This window comes from Egretta garzetta, unplaced genomic scaffold (assembly GCF_000687185.1).
Source record: "Egretta garzetta isolate BGI_Z169 unplaced genomic scaffold, ASM68718v1 scaffold84, whole genome shotgun sequence".
In the NCBI taxonomy this organism is placed as follows: domain Eukaryota; kingdom Metazoa; phylum Chordata; class Aves; order Pelecaniformes; family Ardeidae; genus Egretta; species Egretta garzetta.
In genome coordinates this window covers 21421-39041 of record NW_009259526.1, presented here as the reverse complement: position 1 = coordinate 39041, position 17621 = coordinate 21421, and the positions used below count along the sequence as shown (strand labels likewise).

Here is a 17621-nt window from a genome sequence, read left to right as displayed (position 1 = left end):
TCAGACGGAGCCCCCTGCAGCGAGGTGTGCAGCAATGACCCGCCTTGCTTCTCCATCATGGTCCCTGCCAATGACCCCCGCGTGAGGAACGGGCGCTGCATGTTCTTCGTCCGCTCGAGCCCTGTGTGCGGCAGCGGGATGACCTCCCTGCTAATGAACTCTGTCTACGCCAGGGAGCAGATCAACCACCTGACATCTTACATCGATGCCTCCAATGTTTACGGCAGCACAGAGCAGGAATCACAGGAGCTGCAGGATCTGAGCAGCCAAAACGGGCTGCTGAAGCAAGGGCAAGTTGTGCCCAGCTCGGGGAAGCATCTCCTTCCCTTTGCTGTAGGGCCACCCACTGAGTGCATGAGAGATGAGAACGAGAGCCCCGTGCCGTGCTTCCTGGCAGGAGACCACCGTGCCAACGAGCAGCTAGGTCTCACGGCCATGCACACGCTTTGGTTCAGGGAGCACAACCGCGTCGCCAGGGAGCTGTCAGCCCTCAATCCCCACTGGGATGGAGACCTCCTGTACCATGAGGCACGGAAGATTGTGGGTGCCCAGATGCAGCATATCACCTATGCCCACTGGCTCCCCAAGGTCCTTGGGGAGGCTGGGATGAAGATGCTGGGCGAGTACAAAGGCTATAACCCCAACGTCAATGCGGGGATTCTCAACGCCTTTGCCACTGCTGCCTTCCGCTTCGGGCACACCTTGATCAACCCCATCCTGTACCGGCTGAACGAAACCTTCCAGCCCATCCGCCAAGGCCACATCCCCCTGCACAAGGCCTTCTTCTCCCCTTTCAGGATCACGCAGGAGGGTGGGATCGACCCCCTCCTCCGCGGGCTGTTTGGGGTCCCTGGGAAAATGCGGGTCCCCTCCGAACTCCTCAACATGGAGCTGACGGAGAAACTCTTCTCCATGGCACACTCTGTCTCACTGGACTTGGCCGCTATCAACATCCAGAGAGGGCGAGACCATGGCATCCCACCTTACAACGACTTCAGGGTCTTCTGCAACCTCTCATCTGCACAGGAGTTTGAAGACCTCAGAAATGAGATAAAGAACTTGGAGATCAGGGAAAAGCTCAGGAGGTACTATAGCCTGGACTTGGAAGCATCAAAACCACTGGAGATCAGTCAGTGAAAAATTTCTGCTCCTCCCAGGACACCCATCAAATAGCCTTCCCAGATACCCACAGATGTTAAGATAGGGTAATAGCTGTGGTTTAAGAACGGGGTAAGACAAATGAGGTGTCTCCAAGTGGTCAGTCAGGTTCTCAGCCAACTGTCATCAGGCACTGCTGTGGTATAGGTTGGGAGCAGGTTGAGCCTTGGAGCTGTTTTCCATTAAGACTAAACTGCCTCCTATCTGCACTGTCTGCCTCTTCCCAAGGCAGGCCTTTATGCCATTGTCTTTTAGATAAGACCATTCTAAATATTGCCCAGTTCCTTGCATACAAATTCCTATGATGGGATCAGATTTATATTATCTCCACTCTTTGATAGTCTTTTAACTCTTTTTTTTTTTTTTTTTTTTTTTTACTATCTGTTATCCTGCAGTTTATATGGAACTACCAAAAACATTGACCTGTTTCCAGCACTGATGGTGGAGGATCTTGTCCCCGGTACCAGAGTTGGACCAACGCTGATGTGCCTGTTAACGACGCAGTTCCGAAGGCTGAGGGATGGAGATAGGTATTACCACTGGAGTCAACCCAATGTCTTTGGTATTCTGTTTGGGGGGATTTGCTCCCTATGGGGAGGAACAGAACCTGTAATTTTTGATTATTTCTCATTGTATGATACGAGGAAGAGTCTCTTCTGTCCAGTGCGTTTGCAAAAGCACTTGCCACAGTTACTGTCAAGGTGTCCTTTCCTGATTTAATGATTCTCATGTTACTGCAGGACACTGGGCGTCACTGAAGATGTGCCCAATGTCTCCTGAAAATGCTAGAAAATGTCCGCGGGAGCCTCCTTCTAATTTCTCTTCGCTGCTTGTGTGAACGAGACACGTCTTTTTGCCTGGTGGTGCACTTAGGGCAGGAGCATTGTTCACCTGTGTCCCAACCTTCTCCAGCAGAGCTGTCCGAGTCTTGGGATTCCCCTGCAAGGTGGTGGCACCATGCAGCTCCAGCCAGCAGCTCATGGGGGTTCATGGGTTCAGAAAAGGGCAGTTGGTGTTCACAGCTGCCTGGCACCAGAATAAAAGCTCCTTTTGAGGGGTGTGGGTGCTGCCACACAGGCGTAAGGGAACTCTTCTCCCTCTCCCAGCCTCACTTGCACCCTCTTCTACTCCTGAGTCATGCCGTGATTATAACCCGCTGCAGATTTTGGTATGAGAATCCTGGAGTCTTCACGCCGGCGCAGCTGACTCAGGTCAGACAGACGTCCCTGGCTCGTGTCATCTGTGACAACAGTGACCACATCCAGCAGCTCCAGAGCGACGTCTTCCGGGTGGCATCCTACCCACAGGGCATGGTCAGCTGTGAAGAGATTCCCACGGTGGACCTCCGCTTGTGGCAGGACTGTTGTGAGGGTAAGGAAGGAGGCTGCTCTAGCACCGACTGACGTGGGGATGGCTCGGGGTGGCATTTGTCACATGCCAGCAGCTTATGTGAAATGCCAGGGGTTGGTTTCATGCTACACCATGAGGACCGTCAGCAAAGGGATGAGGAGGAGAGGATAGGATAGAATAGAATATTTCAGTTGGAAGGGACCTACAACGATCACCCAGTCCAACTGCCTGACCAGTTCAGGGCTGACCAAAAGTTAAAGCAAATTACTAAGGGCATTGTAAAACTGCCTCTTACACACTGGGAGGCTCGGGGCATCGACCACCTCTCTAGGAAGCCTGTTAGCTTCGTCGAATCTGGCCGAAGGTCTACCTCACTGAGGGCTTCTCTCTCTGGCAGCAGCCAATAGCTCATGCCTGGGGGAGAGACTGAAACAGGACGTAGGCACGGTGATCCCCACCACGTGTCACTTTACAGATTCATTTGGGACTCTGTAAAACTCTGCCATTCAACCACAGATCCCGTGCCATGGTCCCTTTGGGCTATGTTCTGGGTACAGATGTCCAGCTGAGACACAGGAACCCATGCATGATGCATGTCCTCTTGCACACCTTTGCTGCCTCCTCCCCTCTGGCGTAAGAGATGTGTCAAGGGCGGGTGGTGACGGAGGGCAGCGCTGCCTTGTGCTGCCTAAATCCACATGGTTCTGCTTTAAACACAACTGCTCACTGCAGACTTTCCCTTCCTTCCCAAGACTGCCAGACACGTGGGCAATTCAGGGCTCTCTCTCAACGGTTCCGAAGCAAGAGGTCTCCTGGCTTCAGCTACCCAGAAGAAAACCCTGCCAAGCACAAGCCTGCCTTCCCCAGGTGTAGTATCACTACTTTTCACCTCCATTTTATGAAGCCTAAGAAAATGTTTTAATAACTCAGTCCATTCAGGCCTTCGAAATTGGCATTCTGCAGAGGTCTGGAGGTCAGGGGTATTCCAGTAGGTAGATGCTGAGCTCAGCCAAAGTCCTCCAACACTTTAGGGCAGAGCACGACTCTGGTATTTAAATATCTGGGCTGAGTGGTTGGCATCTCTTGGCAGGGAATCTGGGAGTTGGGCCATTCTGTTTGGTAGTTGGAGGTTGACGGAGAAGGCAGAATGATTCTCTCATCCAGGAAGCTGATGTTTGCATAATCCCTTTCACTTTTTATCCCTGACCCCAGGAACGAGGCACCTTCTCCAAGCCCTTCCTCCAGAGAGCATCTCGAGTCCCTTGTGGCTGAACTGGAGAAGACAGTCGCGTCCCTACGGAAACAGGTAAAACTTTGTGCCCCAATGTTTGTCTTATGTGGAGGCACCCCAGGAGCAGGATTTAGCTAGTTGCTATGGGCAGCTTCTGTGTCCTCCAGAGCCAAGAGCAACCATCCGATCACAGGGGACTCAGCAGGCAGGGAAGAGGTAGAGTAGGGAGAGAAGGGATGAAACCAAGCTCAGTGAGCTCAGACCTCTACAGCTGGAGGGTAAAACACAAGTTTGAGCCTCAGTGAAGGTAACTTGAGCTGGGGCTTTCTTCTTCCATTTGGGACAGGTCAGAGATTATCTGTGCAATGGTGCAGACTCCTCTTAGAGCTGCTGTTCTCTCATTCCCGCCAGGTGAATTCTCTAGGGAGCCAGCTGAGGTGGCACCACAGGAACACCAGCACGCATGGTGCATGGAAGAAGACTGGAGACAAGTGGAGGAAAAGATGACCATGTTGACTGTTCGTGTAAGGTTGGTGGGTTTGTTCTGGGCTGGGGTCCAAGAGGGGGGTCAGGTCAGTGCTGCCGAGCGTGTGGTGGGACACCTGAGCAGTCTTCACACAGAGAAGAGACTGTTGCGGAAAGGGATGGAGTAGTCCGGTGATGAATGGGACAAGAGGTAATAGGCTTAAATGCAGCAGGTTAGACACTCCTTTCTACCAGTAATGATTAGTGACTCACTGGAATGGGTTGTCTGGGGACGTTGTGGCGTATCCATTCCTGGAGGTCTTTTAAGAACTGGTTTGGCAAAGATGGGGAAAGACATAAGTATAGGATGGACTAGGTGGACTGGGTGAGGTCTCAGGCCGTATCCTCCTGGGATTCTGGGTAGGTTTCTTCTAGCAACGCTTAATGTCCCAACCCCAAATCCCACAGCCTCCAAAGGACCTTTGCGGGGAGGGATGTCACAAAGCGCAGCGGTGGAGCAGAAGGACTGGTTCCTCCTCAGGGTAACAAGGACACCTGGGCAGGTGGGGCAATCCGTCATTTGCTTACATATTGGCGGAGGTTTCCCCCTCGACACCTGAGTCATGGCGCACCTCTCTTCTGAAGGCACCGGTCCTCTGTTTGCTCAGCTCAAGCCAAGGCAGTGAGGATGTTCAAGTGCCTGTTTGAAGTCACTGCCAGCACCCGCCAAGCCCGGGGACTCCTGCTGCTGCTCGGCTGAGGCAGGGTGCTGGCAGAAAGCTTCAGAGCCTCCGGTCCCCTGTATTTAGGGGCACGGAGAGCACAGACCAAGCTCACTTAGCCCGCTTCCCGTGGGGATCCCTGCAGCCTTGAAGGAGAGGATGAACAACTCGCTGGCACCTGCCAGTCTGGAGGAGGTGTTTAATGGTTTTTACTTCTTGCAAATGATTACTCCCGGGACAGGAGCAGAGGAGTCATGCAGAAGTGTTGTTCTGCCAGGCAGTCTGCGCCAGAAGGAGCATCCTCTGGAAGTCAGATGATAGGAGAGGGCAAGCAGAGCCTGGTCTGGGCTGATAATCTCAGCAGAAAGCAGGAGGGGAAGCCTGTAGACTGACCACGCTATTTTCCAGTCTGGTTTGACATGTTGGTCCTTATAGATTTTCCAGTTGGACAGCGATCCCCATTAGATATTTCCCATAGATTGCAGTGTGACACGTGAGTTGGCTTTTCTTTGCCATCGTTTGCAGATCCTTGAAGAGCACTCTAGGGTTTACAGGGTCGCCAAAAAGTATTTCTGTGGGGTTAAAGGGCTGTTGCTATTTTCATGCTGCAACCACGCATGCCCCAGCCCTGCCGGCCGCTGTACAAACAGCTCGCTCTGCCTCCAGCTGCCTCCCACAGAGATTTTCTGCTTTCCCATGCCATTCCAGGTGCCCCGTGACCTGCACTCCTGCTCTCCACCAGCCGGTCCAACCCACTCCTACAGGGCTCAGCAACAGCAGCCACGAGACCCCCACGGTGCTCTGCCTCCTCTCACACCTCCTGTACCACTCCCAGTCCCAGGACGACTGTTCTTCTGCCTGTATTAAACCCTCTGAGCTGTCTGTGACCCCCTCAGCCCCTGGACCATTTGCCTCTGGGGGTGGGCTCTGCCCTCTTTGATGGTGACAGACCGGCAACCTGCCGAGATGCCACTTTGTCCCTTGGTCCCCAGGAAATGGGAATTAATTGAAGCTGCTTTAGTGCCACTGTTCTGCTCTTCTCCTCTTCCCACGCAACGCTGCCAGCATCTGCCACCCTTTGTCTGAAATGTCCCATGGGCACCCAACCGAAACAATTCATTAAGAGGCAAAACCTTTCTCAAATGTGCCGTGGTGCCAGGAAGCATCTGAAGAAATCTGGAAATAAATAAATAAATAAATAGACACGAAACCCAAAACAACCCCCAGCCATGTTCTCATGCCAACAGAAAGAGCAAGAGGAACCTCAGGGCCCTGGCAAGCGCTGTTTGGGCTGGGCTTGCCGTCCCTGCCAACATCGAGGAGGTGAACCCGAGGCCTGGGGACGTCTCCCGGCTGTTTGGGTGCTTCAGGATGGGATGCCAGACACAGCAGACCACGGCCGCCCGCGATGCCGAGGTCGGCCGCCGTGCTTTGCCAGTCATTGGGTAACGAGTGGCGCATCCTCGGTTACGTGACCCTGCCAGCCACCTACCGTTATGTGCCCCGTGCTCAGAAACATTTTCCTCGGCATGACCCGCGTTCCCCAGTTTTCTGCCTCTCTGGGGGATGAATTGGATCTATGTTTCTCTTCCCTTTTTTTCCCCCCCCAAAAGGCTCTTTGCTGGAAGATGTATTTGGAGTGTAAATGTAACAGGACCTGGAACAGAACCTCAGATAATTAGATGTAATGGGCTCTCTCATTAGTGGAGGGGAGCTGCTGGTTTCTGTCAATTAGTATGGGAGAACACGATGTGCAGTATTGGACACACGGCTGCATGCGAAGTGCTGTTTGTGTTTAGAGCTCCCAGGTGCTCTGCAGCTAAACCAGGACTACGGAACCAGCTCTAATGAACAGGTCTTCGGGTTTTGTTGCTCTTTGGAGGTGCTTTTTAGTGGTGCTAGAACTAAAGTCCCTGTGTATCCACCGCAGCCCCAAATCTGTGGACAGGTTGGTTTTTAATACGCCCTGGTAAGCTGGTCACAGGGACTAAAGAGAAAATACTTGATCCATTAGATATCTGTGCCTTCCTTATCTTTCTCACTCCTCCTGTGTCCTCCCATCTTCCTTCCCACAGTGCAAGGACCAGAAACTTTTGTGAACGTGCTTGTTCTTTTCTTCTCCCTGTTTTTTGGTTGGGTTTTGGTTTGTTGGTTGGGTTTTGGGTGGTTTTTTTAGATGTGTAATAGCACCAAAGGGATTCAAAGCAGCAGGGATGCTCCTGGAACCTAATAGGAAAATAAAAAAACTTACTAGAAAAAAGGCTGTGATTTATTAGCTCTTTCCTAGCGTGGGACGGAGCTGTGCGTGCGCATCCTGCGCAGACACGGGCTTGCAGTGATGAGCGTGTGCTGTGCATGTCTGGGAAGCTCAGCTCCGAGGCAGTATTTAGTCCTCAGGGATGTTTTGTCATCTTGAAGTACTCTTTCATTTAGGTGCAAATCAGGATCCGAAGCTTGGCGTGTTAGAAATCAGCTGCACTTGCCTATCGCTTGTACCACTAGAGAATCTAATCTGGCAAGGGTCAATAAAGGGAAATCAGTCTCCAGTCTCCTTCTGCAAACCACAAGTTTACCAAGCCCTCATTCAAAACAGTAAGGCATAAAGGTTCGGTGCTTGATCTGATCAGATAATCTCGAAGTGCATAACCAAGCAGCCCGTTTTGCTCCTGGTGGAGCCTGACATGAGGAGCAGACTCGTCAGGAGCGCTGCAGAAGGACAGCAGAGGGGATGTCCCTGCCCCGCGTGCTGCAAACCCTTCCGCACTCCATCCTCGGTTCCCTTCCCCTGCTGAAGTGGGAAAACACACAGAGAAGTCGCGCGTCCCTGCGAGGCCGCGTGCTGGGCAGGCGGGGGAAGATCTCGGGGGAATTACCCATGTATTCAGGTGCTACTTTGGTAGGTAGGGAGCAGAATATTTTATTAAGAGACTCCCATTTTTTTTTGTAGTTCTTACCCCTGCAGCAGCGTGCAGAGCACGCTTGTGGGGGGCTGGGTGCTCGTGGGGGGCTGGGTGCTCGTGGGGGGCCAGGTACCTGCCCTGGGCTTCTCTGCCTGGGAGAGAGTGGGGAAAGAACTGACCCCCAAACCCAGGGATTGCAATCCAGCTTTTGCAGGTTGATTGGACTCAGGACACGGCAAGGCAGGAGCTGTTGACCCCGGGACGGGTCCGGTGTGTTCATCCTACGCCATAGGGTTGCCGTCTGCAGCCTGGACCCCTACAATAAAGTTTCCTTTTCCTTTTTAAGCAGCCGCTTTCAAAACCCAGCTGCACACCCGAAAGGAGCTTCCCTGACCAATTAATTACAAGTAGAGGAGGATCGAAATAATGGGCTCAAGGCCAGGAGCGGAGCTGCCAAGCACAAAACTCCCACTAATTAGACGGGACAGTTAAGTGACAGAACCCAGGCAGGGGCTGGGAGGGGGCTGGAATTGGGATTTCTCACCAGAGCAGCGATCTTCAGGTGGCTTCAAGTGCATGTGCAAGACGCGAGGTGGAAAACTCCGTCCTTTGGCCGATGTCTGTGGTTGCCAGGGTTTGGCAGGGGGGTTGTAGTGCGTCTGCATCCCAGTGGGACCAGGACTGGGAGGAGTGTGGATGTGCCGATGGCGTCGGGAGCTGGGGGTTGCGTGCTGGGGCTGATCCAGACCCTGCACCAGATGAGGACCTCCTGAGGCTGAGGGGGACCCATCCCCACTGGAGACTGAGCAAGCACTGGATCCTGATGGATCTGGGAAGTGGATTCCCTGGAGATCCTCTGCAATGGGGAGTTGGTGGGAGGAGGCAAATGCTTTAGTGGGGTGACCCTGGGAGGTCATTGCAGCTGAAAGGAAAAAGGATCTTGTGTTATAAACCCCACAATATCCACCCAGCAAATATCCAAATCACTTCAGATCTCTCCTAAGGTTATTTCCTTAATTCTGTTTTAACTCTCACATGTTCGTGGCTGGAATTATTTTCCTATGAAAAAAAAGAAAATATACCCTCCCACACAAGTGAGATTATTAACTGGAGTCAGCCACTTGTCACAAGAGCTGCTTGAAGAACAGTGAGCTGTGTTTACCACTGCAGAAGAGCACACTTTTAAAAATAATAATTAAAAAAAAAAATAATTAAAAAAAAAGCTGTTCTCCTTTTTGGAAAGGGCCAAGCCCGGCTCCAGCTGTGCCTGGCTCCCAGATGTGCCCGCGGGTCTGCGCGTGGGACTCCCGCCTGCAGACTGGTCCCGCCTGCAGACTCGTCCCACCAGATCAACCAGTTTCCCTTTCAGAAATAGGAAGTTCGCCGGGAAGGACCGTGGAGCGCCCAGACGCGCGCGAGGGACGTGGGCCAGAGGCATGAGCTGCCCGGCCAGCGGCATGAGCCTGGGATCGCCCCTTCCTCTGGCCTCCAGAAGCACGGTGGCATAGACCACCGCACCCATCGCATCCGCTGGGGATGGAGCAGTTCGTCCGGAAGCGTTTGACCTTCCTGACATCCTTCTGGAACAAGCTTCGTCCCCGCTCCGTGCCGGAGAGCTGCTCGCTGGGGTATCTTGGTTCCGATTCCATTTCGCTGCACTCTGAGCCGAGCTCCGTTTCCTTCATCCCCAAGTCCTCTCTCTTTATCGCTTTATACGCTTTCACAGCCCGGAGCGCGGAGGAACTGAGCGTAAGCGCAGGGGACAAACTGCGTGTCCTCAGGGAAGAAGGGGAGTATGTCTTAGCCCGGCGGCTGCTGGGGGAGCCGGCCATGGGCTACGTTCCTGCCGCGTACGTGGCCAACCTCAGCCAGGGCACCTCCGCTCACCGGCCGTAAGTATCCCAAGCTGCGGGGGGATGGAGGCTGGAGCGGGGTAACATGTCCCTGCCCGGGGAAAGGCAGCGCTCGCCCTCTGCTCTGGCGGGGAGCACGAGTTCCTCGTCCCCTGCTTTTGTCATCCGCGGTGGTGGGCCTGAGAGGGGACCTTCCCTCCCCTGAGCATCCCCACCGTGTCGCTCCTGCGGCTCACAGCAGCGGGGTGGAGGTGTATTCAGCACATCAGGGCTGGGGGATGCGCCGGGGGGCAGGGATGCTGGTCCCCCTTCCCAGGTGCATCACCCTCATGCAGGATGAGGTGGTTCCAGGCTGGGATGTGGTGCTACGGTGTGCACGGGTGCAGCTACGGCGCCGAATAAACGGGCTCTTGCTTGTTCTGGCTCCTCGCCCTCTTGCCCTGCATTAAAGCGGAGGCAGCAGGGAGGGAGCTGGGGAAGCTTCTGCCTGAGCCCTGCCAGCTCCAAAGAGCCCTGGGAGAAGCAGTTTGGGTTGGGACCTTCCAGGAAGCCCAGAGCCCCGTAGGGCCAAGCCGTGCTGCTGCTGCTGCTGTCCGGTTCCTTCTCATCCGGCGCCGAGGGCTCCCTCCCTGCCGGCGCCTCTCCCACCCGATGAGGAGCTCGGGTTGATGTCTCAGCCCTGGCTCAGCTGGGGAAAGCCCAGGCTCATCGTTGCATAAGGCAGCCCGGTCCTGACACGCCAGGCAAAGCGCCCCGAGAAACTGCTGCTCCCTCTGCGCCATGCCCTGAGTCACGGCGAGCGCAGGGATGGGGTGGGGGCAATCGCCCTGCAGGCTGCCCCTGCGCTCGCCCCGCGCTGCCCGGGAGCTGGGGTAAAGGAAAGGAGCCGGGGGAGCCCAGGAAAGGGCCCTGAAGTGCAGGGGCAGTGATTGCAGCACGCTGGAGGGGAGGGACCTTCCCTCCCCCTACACATGCTTTGGGGAAAGGCAAATCCAGTCCCGTTTGGACTGCGCTGGGACCACACTGGTGAAGAGCGCCGGGTTGGCTCTCTGCTTTAGTCCCATCACACGAAATGTTGGGCAGACCATGGCTGAGTGTGCGTGTGTGCGTGTGTGTGTGTGTGCACAGAATCATTGAATCATAGAATCACTTTGGTTGGAAAAGACCTTTAAGAACATTGAGTCCAACCTTTAACCTAACCCTGCCATCCCACCACTAAACCATGTCCCTAAGCACCTCATCTACCCTTCTTTTAAATACCTCCAGGGATGAGGACTCTACCACATCCCTGGGCAGCCCATTCCAGAGCCTGACAGCCCTTTTGGTGAAGATGGGTTTAACTGAAATGGGAGTGCCTGTTTTATGTGCACTAGCTTCAATACTTGGGATTGCCATGGGATGTTGTACAGACGAGGGCTTTGCAGCCGGAGCGAGCCGCGAGCGCGCAGACTCCGCGGAGCCGCAGGTCGGAGCTGGGTGGTGATTTGCTTAGCTGTGTAACCCCATCACGTATAATTGCCTGCACGGCTTCTCAGACGCTGGCGATCCCAGTTAATGACGAAACCTTCGGCTTCTCACATCCCGGCTGTATTAGGGTGGATGGAGCAGCTTCTTCCCCACGCTCCCATGTGTCCCGCTGAGTCGGGACCCAGCCAGCCAACCTGCCTTTGCTTGCGGGAGGGTGGGTGACAAATCTCAGTGCTGATCAGGCATAGAAGAGGGGTTTGGCTGGTTCCCCCCCTCCTGGCTCGGTGCTGCTGAGGTCCCCAACCAGCGCTGCCATGCCTGGAGCAGCAAAGAGCAATTCCCAGAGATGTTTTCATCGATGCGATTTGCTCACGGGCTCTGAGAGCTGGTTGTGGCTGCGAGCTGCAGGTCAAGAAATTCAAAGCGATCCTGTGCCCGTGGCAGGACACGTGGGTGCAACCCCACCAGAGCATCTTTGCAGCACCAGGCTGGTGCTTTATTTACCGCAAGCTGCTCAGCTCCCTGCTGCACTGAGCCACGGGTGTAAGCCTGATTTTGGGACAGAGCTGAGACGCGGCCAGGTTGTTACAGCAGTGATGCTGCTGGAGGAAATGGTTTGCAGCCAGCAAGTTGCAATAAAATGCAATGAGTGCCTGCAAACCCAAGCCAATGAAGCAGCCTCGCTGCAAGCTGGCCATGGTGAGCGTGGCAGCCGTGTGCGTGGGCGCTGAGCCGTGGGCGTTGAACCATGGGTGCTGAGCCGTGGGCTGGCCGCCGTGCTGCTCGCTTGGGGCCGAGCTCCCCCTCCCCGGCTCAGAAGGTGCAGGAGCCCCTGGGGTGGATGCAGCCCCCCCCCCATTCCATGCCCCTTCTCCTTGCACCGCAGTAACCCCTCTGCTCTGCCCCCCCCCCAGCTGGTACTTCAGCAAGATCAGCCGAAACGAAGCCGAGCAGCTCCTCCTCTCGCCTCCCAACCAGCACGGCTCCTTCCTCGTCCGGGACAGCGAGAGCAGCAAGGGCGAATATTCTCTCTCCGGTAATTTTGTGGCAATTATCCAGAGTAAATGAGCACAGGGAAAGGAACCAGGCTGTTCCTCTAGGGGCAGCTCCCGGCTTGGTCAGCACAGGGTGAAAAACACAGAAATATGTTTAAAGTGCTTTACAGCATCTCGTTAAAGTGAACTCCCGGCTTTCCAAACGAATGGGGAACGCTAATGGATGCAGGGGTGGATTGCCGAATTGCTGTGGCGAAGGGAAAGTGCGTTGCTCCCGTCCAGGCTATGAAAGCCATAAACAACTCACGGCGGCTTAATGATGGTTTCGTAGCACTAACTCCCAGGATTTCATTCCAGCGGCTTTTGCCATCTGAGGGGTGTCTAAAAATTCGCCGCCCTGCCAGGCTGCCCGGGCCTGGGCTGCTCCCACGTACAGAAATCTGAATCCGGGGAGTTTCGCACCAGGCAGTGCCGTTAAAATCTGGTCCAATCCCCACAAAAACAATCTGGAGAAAATCCCAGCGAACCCCGCATCCCACCCATCGCTCCCCATCCCCGGCTGCGGTGTGCCCGCCCGAGGGCCAGCCGGGAGCAGCCACCAGCTCTGTCGCGCTCCGAGCAGTTCGTTTGCCGGGGGAGTTCTCCCTCCTAATAAAGCATCGCCTCTCCAGTCCAAACCAGCCCCCTCACCTGCGGCTGGGAGTCCTCCGAGCCAGGAGGTGGGAGCAAAGGGGGTGACGGGAAGCGGGATGTGACACCCCCAGGGGTGAGTTGGGCTGGTTTAAGGTGAATTAATAGACTGGGTGCCAGGAAAGGGGAGAGGGTGAGAGTCAGCAGGGAGGTGGGAAGGAGCCGGCGATTGCACGAGCTGAGTTTTGCCCCTCCTGGGCTTCCCCGCAGTGCGCAACCACACGAAGGTCAGCCACTTCCGAATCTGCAAGAGCCCCGGGGGCAGCCTCTACATCCAGAAGGGGCACCCCTTCCCCGACATGGAGGAGCTCCTCGCCTTCTACACCCAGCACTGGAAGGTCATCCAGAGCCCCTTGCTGCAGCCCTGCAGCCCCGCGGTGCGTACGCCAACGGCGCGGCCAAGGTCCCAGAGATGCCCAGGGTGGGAAAAAAAAAAAGGGAAGAGAAAGGAGGGAAAAATAGAAATAATTCATCTATCCATTTGGGATTTGGGCTTTGTTAAGCTAAATCTAAAATTTGCTGTTAGGATAGCTTCCAGCATCACCTTTGATTGGCCGTGTTGAGGCTGGGGCATGGCATCTATTTGTGTTTTTGGCCAGCCGAAATGCACGGGCTTTTCTGCAATGTCTTCTCCGTGTCGAGGACTAGAAACCACGTTGTTAGGAATCCCTTCGATACTGAGTCTGGAAATACCTGCGCTTCCATTTTTTTTTCCTGAGTATAATAGGACCACATTGCTTTTATACAGGTTTCATGCCAATTAGTGTGGCACTCATAAATCCAATTAGAGTATTAATCCCAAATTGCCGACTCATTTCCTGATTAGAATTCCTTCCACTGATTATGACTTAGAAATAACAATTAGACATGTGAATAATTCGAGAGTGAAATTGAAAGTTGTAAGATAAAAGAAATGCTTAATGAGCTGAAGTCTAAGTCGGCCATAATATGCAATAATATTCATTTACTCATTTGTGTTTACTGCTGGAAATGGAGAAAAGCCACCTTTGAGGTCTGATGAGGAGCTAATCATGGCCTGAATTCCTGATATTTCATGCAGTCTCCAAAATTCTCCCCCCTTGCACACGTTGGCTGCCAGCAGAGGTACTGCAGGAGATGCCCCGCAGCCTTTGTCGTCCCAATGACCATTTAGCAGAGGCTGCAACGCCAGTGAGATGCAGGTGGTGGAGCACCATGTCCCGCTCGCTCCTCTGTGGCCACGGGCCCTTGGGGAGCACCAAGGGCTGTGCAGGCTCTGCCAGAAGCTCCTGCCCATCTGGCTGGTCCAAGCATCCAATGCCCATTCCACAGACCCCCCCCGAGAGGGACGGCTGGGAGCGCCCGCGCTGGGAGTTCACCCTGCGGAGGAAGCTGGGCGAGGGCTACTTCGGAGAGGTGTGGGAAGGACTGTGGAGGAACACAGTGCCGGTGGCCATCAAGATCATCAAAGGTAGGTGGAGGAGCAGACGTTATCGGTGGCCTACTGGGTCTCTCGTTCACTGCCACATCGTTCACCCCTTTTTGTTTCCTAGTCCTCTTGGTCACTGTGTCTGTCTTATCAAGCAAACTGTGGTAGGACCCAGCAAGTAGCCACTGGGCTACTTCTTTGTACCCACCTAAGCTTGGGCTTCACCTTTATAAAATGGCTTCGTCCAGTGGGTTTGTGATAAGCCATGTCAAGTCCAACGGGTTTGTGATAAGTCAAGTCTGGATGGGAGTATGATCCTGCAAATGGGATCCAAAGCCCCATGGAAAACATCTCTTGGGCATTTGGATCTGAGACACAGGGTATGCAGACACGAACTTTGAGAGCAGGGGTGGGCTGCGAGGAGGAAAAAGGTCCTTATCCTGGTTGGAGGTGCTGAGCTCCCAACACCCACGTGAGAAAGCAGCTCACAACGGCCGCGTTGGCTTTCTCCCCCAGCTGACATGAAGGCCGAAGACTTCACCAAGGAGATTCAGAACCTGAAGCGCCTGAGGCATGAGAAGCTGATCCAGCTGCACGCCGTCTGCTCGCTGGATGAGCCCGTCTACATCATCACTGAGCTCATGCGGAAGGGCAACCTCCACAGCTACCTCAACAGTGAGTACTGATGCCACCATCATGGGGAGTGGGCTCCTGGGGCAGTGCTGCTCTGCAGGTGCTTTTCATGCCCTGGATTGGCCCTACAAACCCCAGTGAGGACCCTAAGAGAGAGTGAGCCTGGTTTCCACCCCGCTTAGATCAGTGGTAATGCAGAACAATCCAAGGACACTTGCTGGAGGTGGTCTTGGGTGATCCCAAGACCCAAAGACGTGGTCTGGTGTGATCCTTTTGGTGTCCATGTGGGTTGGGTCCCTATTGCTCCCTGGGAGCCCAACTGTGCTGGGAGAGACCTTCATCTCTCCTTCTTCACCCACCTATGGGCCACCAGCTCCCATCAGTGGACAGAAACCCCTCTGCTGTGTTTGGGCAACTCTACCTTTGTTAAGAATGATATGGCCAAACCTCTTCCCCGGCCCAGCAGCACGGTTTTGTTCACTCGCAGAGCCTAACAGGCTATGGTCCACTCATCACCTGGCCATCAGTTTCTTTTTCTTGGCCTTTCTTTTCCTGACCCAGTAATCAGTCTTGAAAGGAAACAAGACAAACAGCTCCCACCAAGACCTGTTTTTCTACTGGGTACACCCCCCTCCTCCCCCGCACTGACCTCATTCTTGGTTGGGGCTCCAGTGGCATTTGGTGCCTGAGGAGCTGGAGCTTGCAGGTAGGACAGGTTGAAAGGCTGGGCTGGAGATTTGCATGGTAGAAGGTCACCTTTAGCTTTGAACGAGCCACAGACATCTGTGTCCTCATTGCAGTGCAGGGTGCTCTTCAGAGCTCACCCCAGTCCCATTCCTGAGGAGCACACAGCTGTGCTGAACTTCCCACGTGGCACAACCAGGACAGTTAGGCAGGACCTCCAATTTGAGGTTTTACGTGTTCCACTGGTCCCACATCGCCAGCACAGGGTCTCCTTCCAAACCAGAACACCCAAAAGAGATGTTGCTAGATTGCACCCAATGCTTGGATGGTCTGGGTTAACAGGTCCTGAGGGGAAGTCCCTGGACACCTCCCACCTGCTCAACATCGCCTGCCAAGTGGCGGACGGGATGAGGTACCTAGAGGAGAAGCACATTGTCCACCGGGACCTGGCGGCCAGAAACATCCTGGTGGGAGAGGAACTCACCTGCAAAATTGCTGATTTTGGACTTGCCCGGCTCCTCAAGGTTGGTCAGTGGGATGCTGTGGTCCCTCCCATCGCCCCAGGTCACCAAGCTGCCCCATGCTCCCCCACCCCCTTTCCCAGCCCACAGTCCCAGCAAAGCCCCCAAAGCAGCGGCTGTGTTCATCGTACCATCCCTCATGACCCATCTGCCATTGCTTTTCAGGATGACATCTATTCTACCAGCAGCAGCACCAAAATCCCCGTGAAGTGGACAGCCCCGGAGGCAGCCAACTACCGCACCTACTCCCTCAAGTCCGATGTCTGGTCCTACGGGATTCTGCTCTACGAAGTCTTCACGTACGGACAGATCCCTTACGAAGGTAGGGATGCCAGCCTCATCCAGCGCCACTGTGCCCACAACTTGCCCCATGGTCCCCAAAAGCCAACATGTCATGAATTGTTATGTTGTCCCTTCCATGAGGGATGTGGAAGCAGCTCCTAGAGCATGAGCAAGTTATTGTCCACTCTGGGGATTGCTTAGAGGGCTTTTCAGTGCTTGCCGAGTGGGTGCAGGAGCTGGGGGTGGGAGGGTGGTGTGGGCTGGATGGTCTCCCACAGCCTCTCCTCTACCAGCCTCGTGGCAGAGAAACACCATTTCACAGCAGCACCCGTTGACATCTTGGCCCACTGCAGGAGTACTTTGGGGACATTAGATTCAGGGGCATCTTCTCCTTCCTTGCAGGAATGACAAACCAAGAAACAGTACGGCAAATCACCAGGGGCTACCGCCTTCCTCGGCCCAGCTCCTGCCCTCCTGAGATCTACAGCATCATGCTGGAGTGCTGGAGCGGCAACACGGAGGAGCGTCCTACCTTCCTGGCCCTGCGGGAGAAGCTGGGCTTCATCTACAGACGGCTGCTCAGCTCCCTCTCCTGAGGGACCCCTTCCCACCACCCTTCCTACACAAGCCCCTCCAGGCCAGCTCTTGCCAAGAAGCTCCTTCCTTCTGGTTTGCCCTCTAGCAGGGCTCCAAGGAAAGCACTTCCTCCCCAAAAACCAGCCCATGGTCCCTCTCGGTCAGGATGCAGGGAGGTGGCCAAGGGAAAAGGCAATGAGTTATGGAGAAGTCCTTGCCAGTGCTTGGCTGTGCAGCAGTCTGGAAAAGCCCCATGGTAGTGAAGGCATCACCCAGAGTTCACGTCTTCGTTCAGCCAGTAGGGTGGGAGGTCCCTGCCGCTCCCCACGCCAACGTGAAGGTTTGCAGTTTGTGTTCAGTTGTGGCTCCGCTTGATTTTTCTTGTAGTGTGTGTCCCGTGTATTTATCAATAAATGCGTGTGCATCCACCCACGGGAGTCCTTGCAGGGCAGCGCTGGACACGCAGTCCTCACCACGCTGCTCCCCTCCCTGCCCAGGAAGGGTTTGCAACCCGTCCTGCTTGTGCAACCACAGACAGAACCATCTTCGTGTGTCTCTGTTCATCCTGGGGTGCATTGAACCATGGGCCTCTGCCATCCCTTTCCCAGGCAGGAGCCCTGCTTGCCCCGAGGACCCTGCCCGGGCAGCTCCTGCCCGGTCTGCTCTGCTCTGCCTCCTTCTCTTGC

General features: G+C 54.8%; 2 protein-coding genes across 2 annotated transcripts in view; both read left to right on the top strand.

Annotated features, from left to right (window-relative positions):
- LOC104125123 (peroxidasin homolog) overlaps positions 1 to 5670 on the top strand; it is a 48882-nt gene extending 43212 nt beyond the window's left edge. Inside the window, exons 18-24 of the mRNA XM_009637530.2 lie at positions 1 to 1085; positions 1554 to 1688; positions 2321 to 2529; positions 3261 to 3375; positions 3721 to 3814; positions 4151 to 4268; positions 5635 to 5670. Coding sequence (XP_009635825.1) covers positions 1 to 1085; positions 1554 to 1688; positions 2321 to 2529; positions 3261 to 3375; positions 3721 to 3814; positions 4151 to 4246 — 1734 coding nt within the window. The 3' untranslated portion in view covers positions 4247 to 4268; positions 5635 to 5670. The remainder of the gene's footprint in view (positions 1086 to 1553; positions 1689 to 2320; positions 2530 to 3260; positions 3376 to 3720; positions 3815 to 4150; positions 4269 to 5634) is intronic.
- A 3689-nt stretch (positions 5671 to 9359) lies between these two features.
- SRMS (src-related kinase lacking C-terminal regulatory tyrosine and N-terminal myristylation sites) lies at positions 9360 to 16955 on the top strand. Its single transcript, XM_009637524.2, has 8 exons — positions 9360 to 9718; positions 12061 to 12182; positions 13042 to 13208; positions 14143 to 14281; positions 14756 to 14914; positions 15899 to 16080; positions 16243 to 16399; positions 16762 to 16955. Exons 1-8 carry the CDS (start codon positions 9363 to 9365, stop codon positions 16953 to 16955), a joined length of 1476 nt encoding a protein of 491 aa, XP_009635819.1. The 5' UTR covers positions 9360 to 9362.
- Positions 16956 to 17621: the final 666 nt, after the last annotated feature.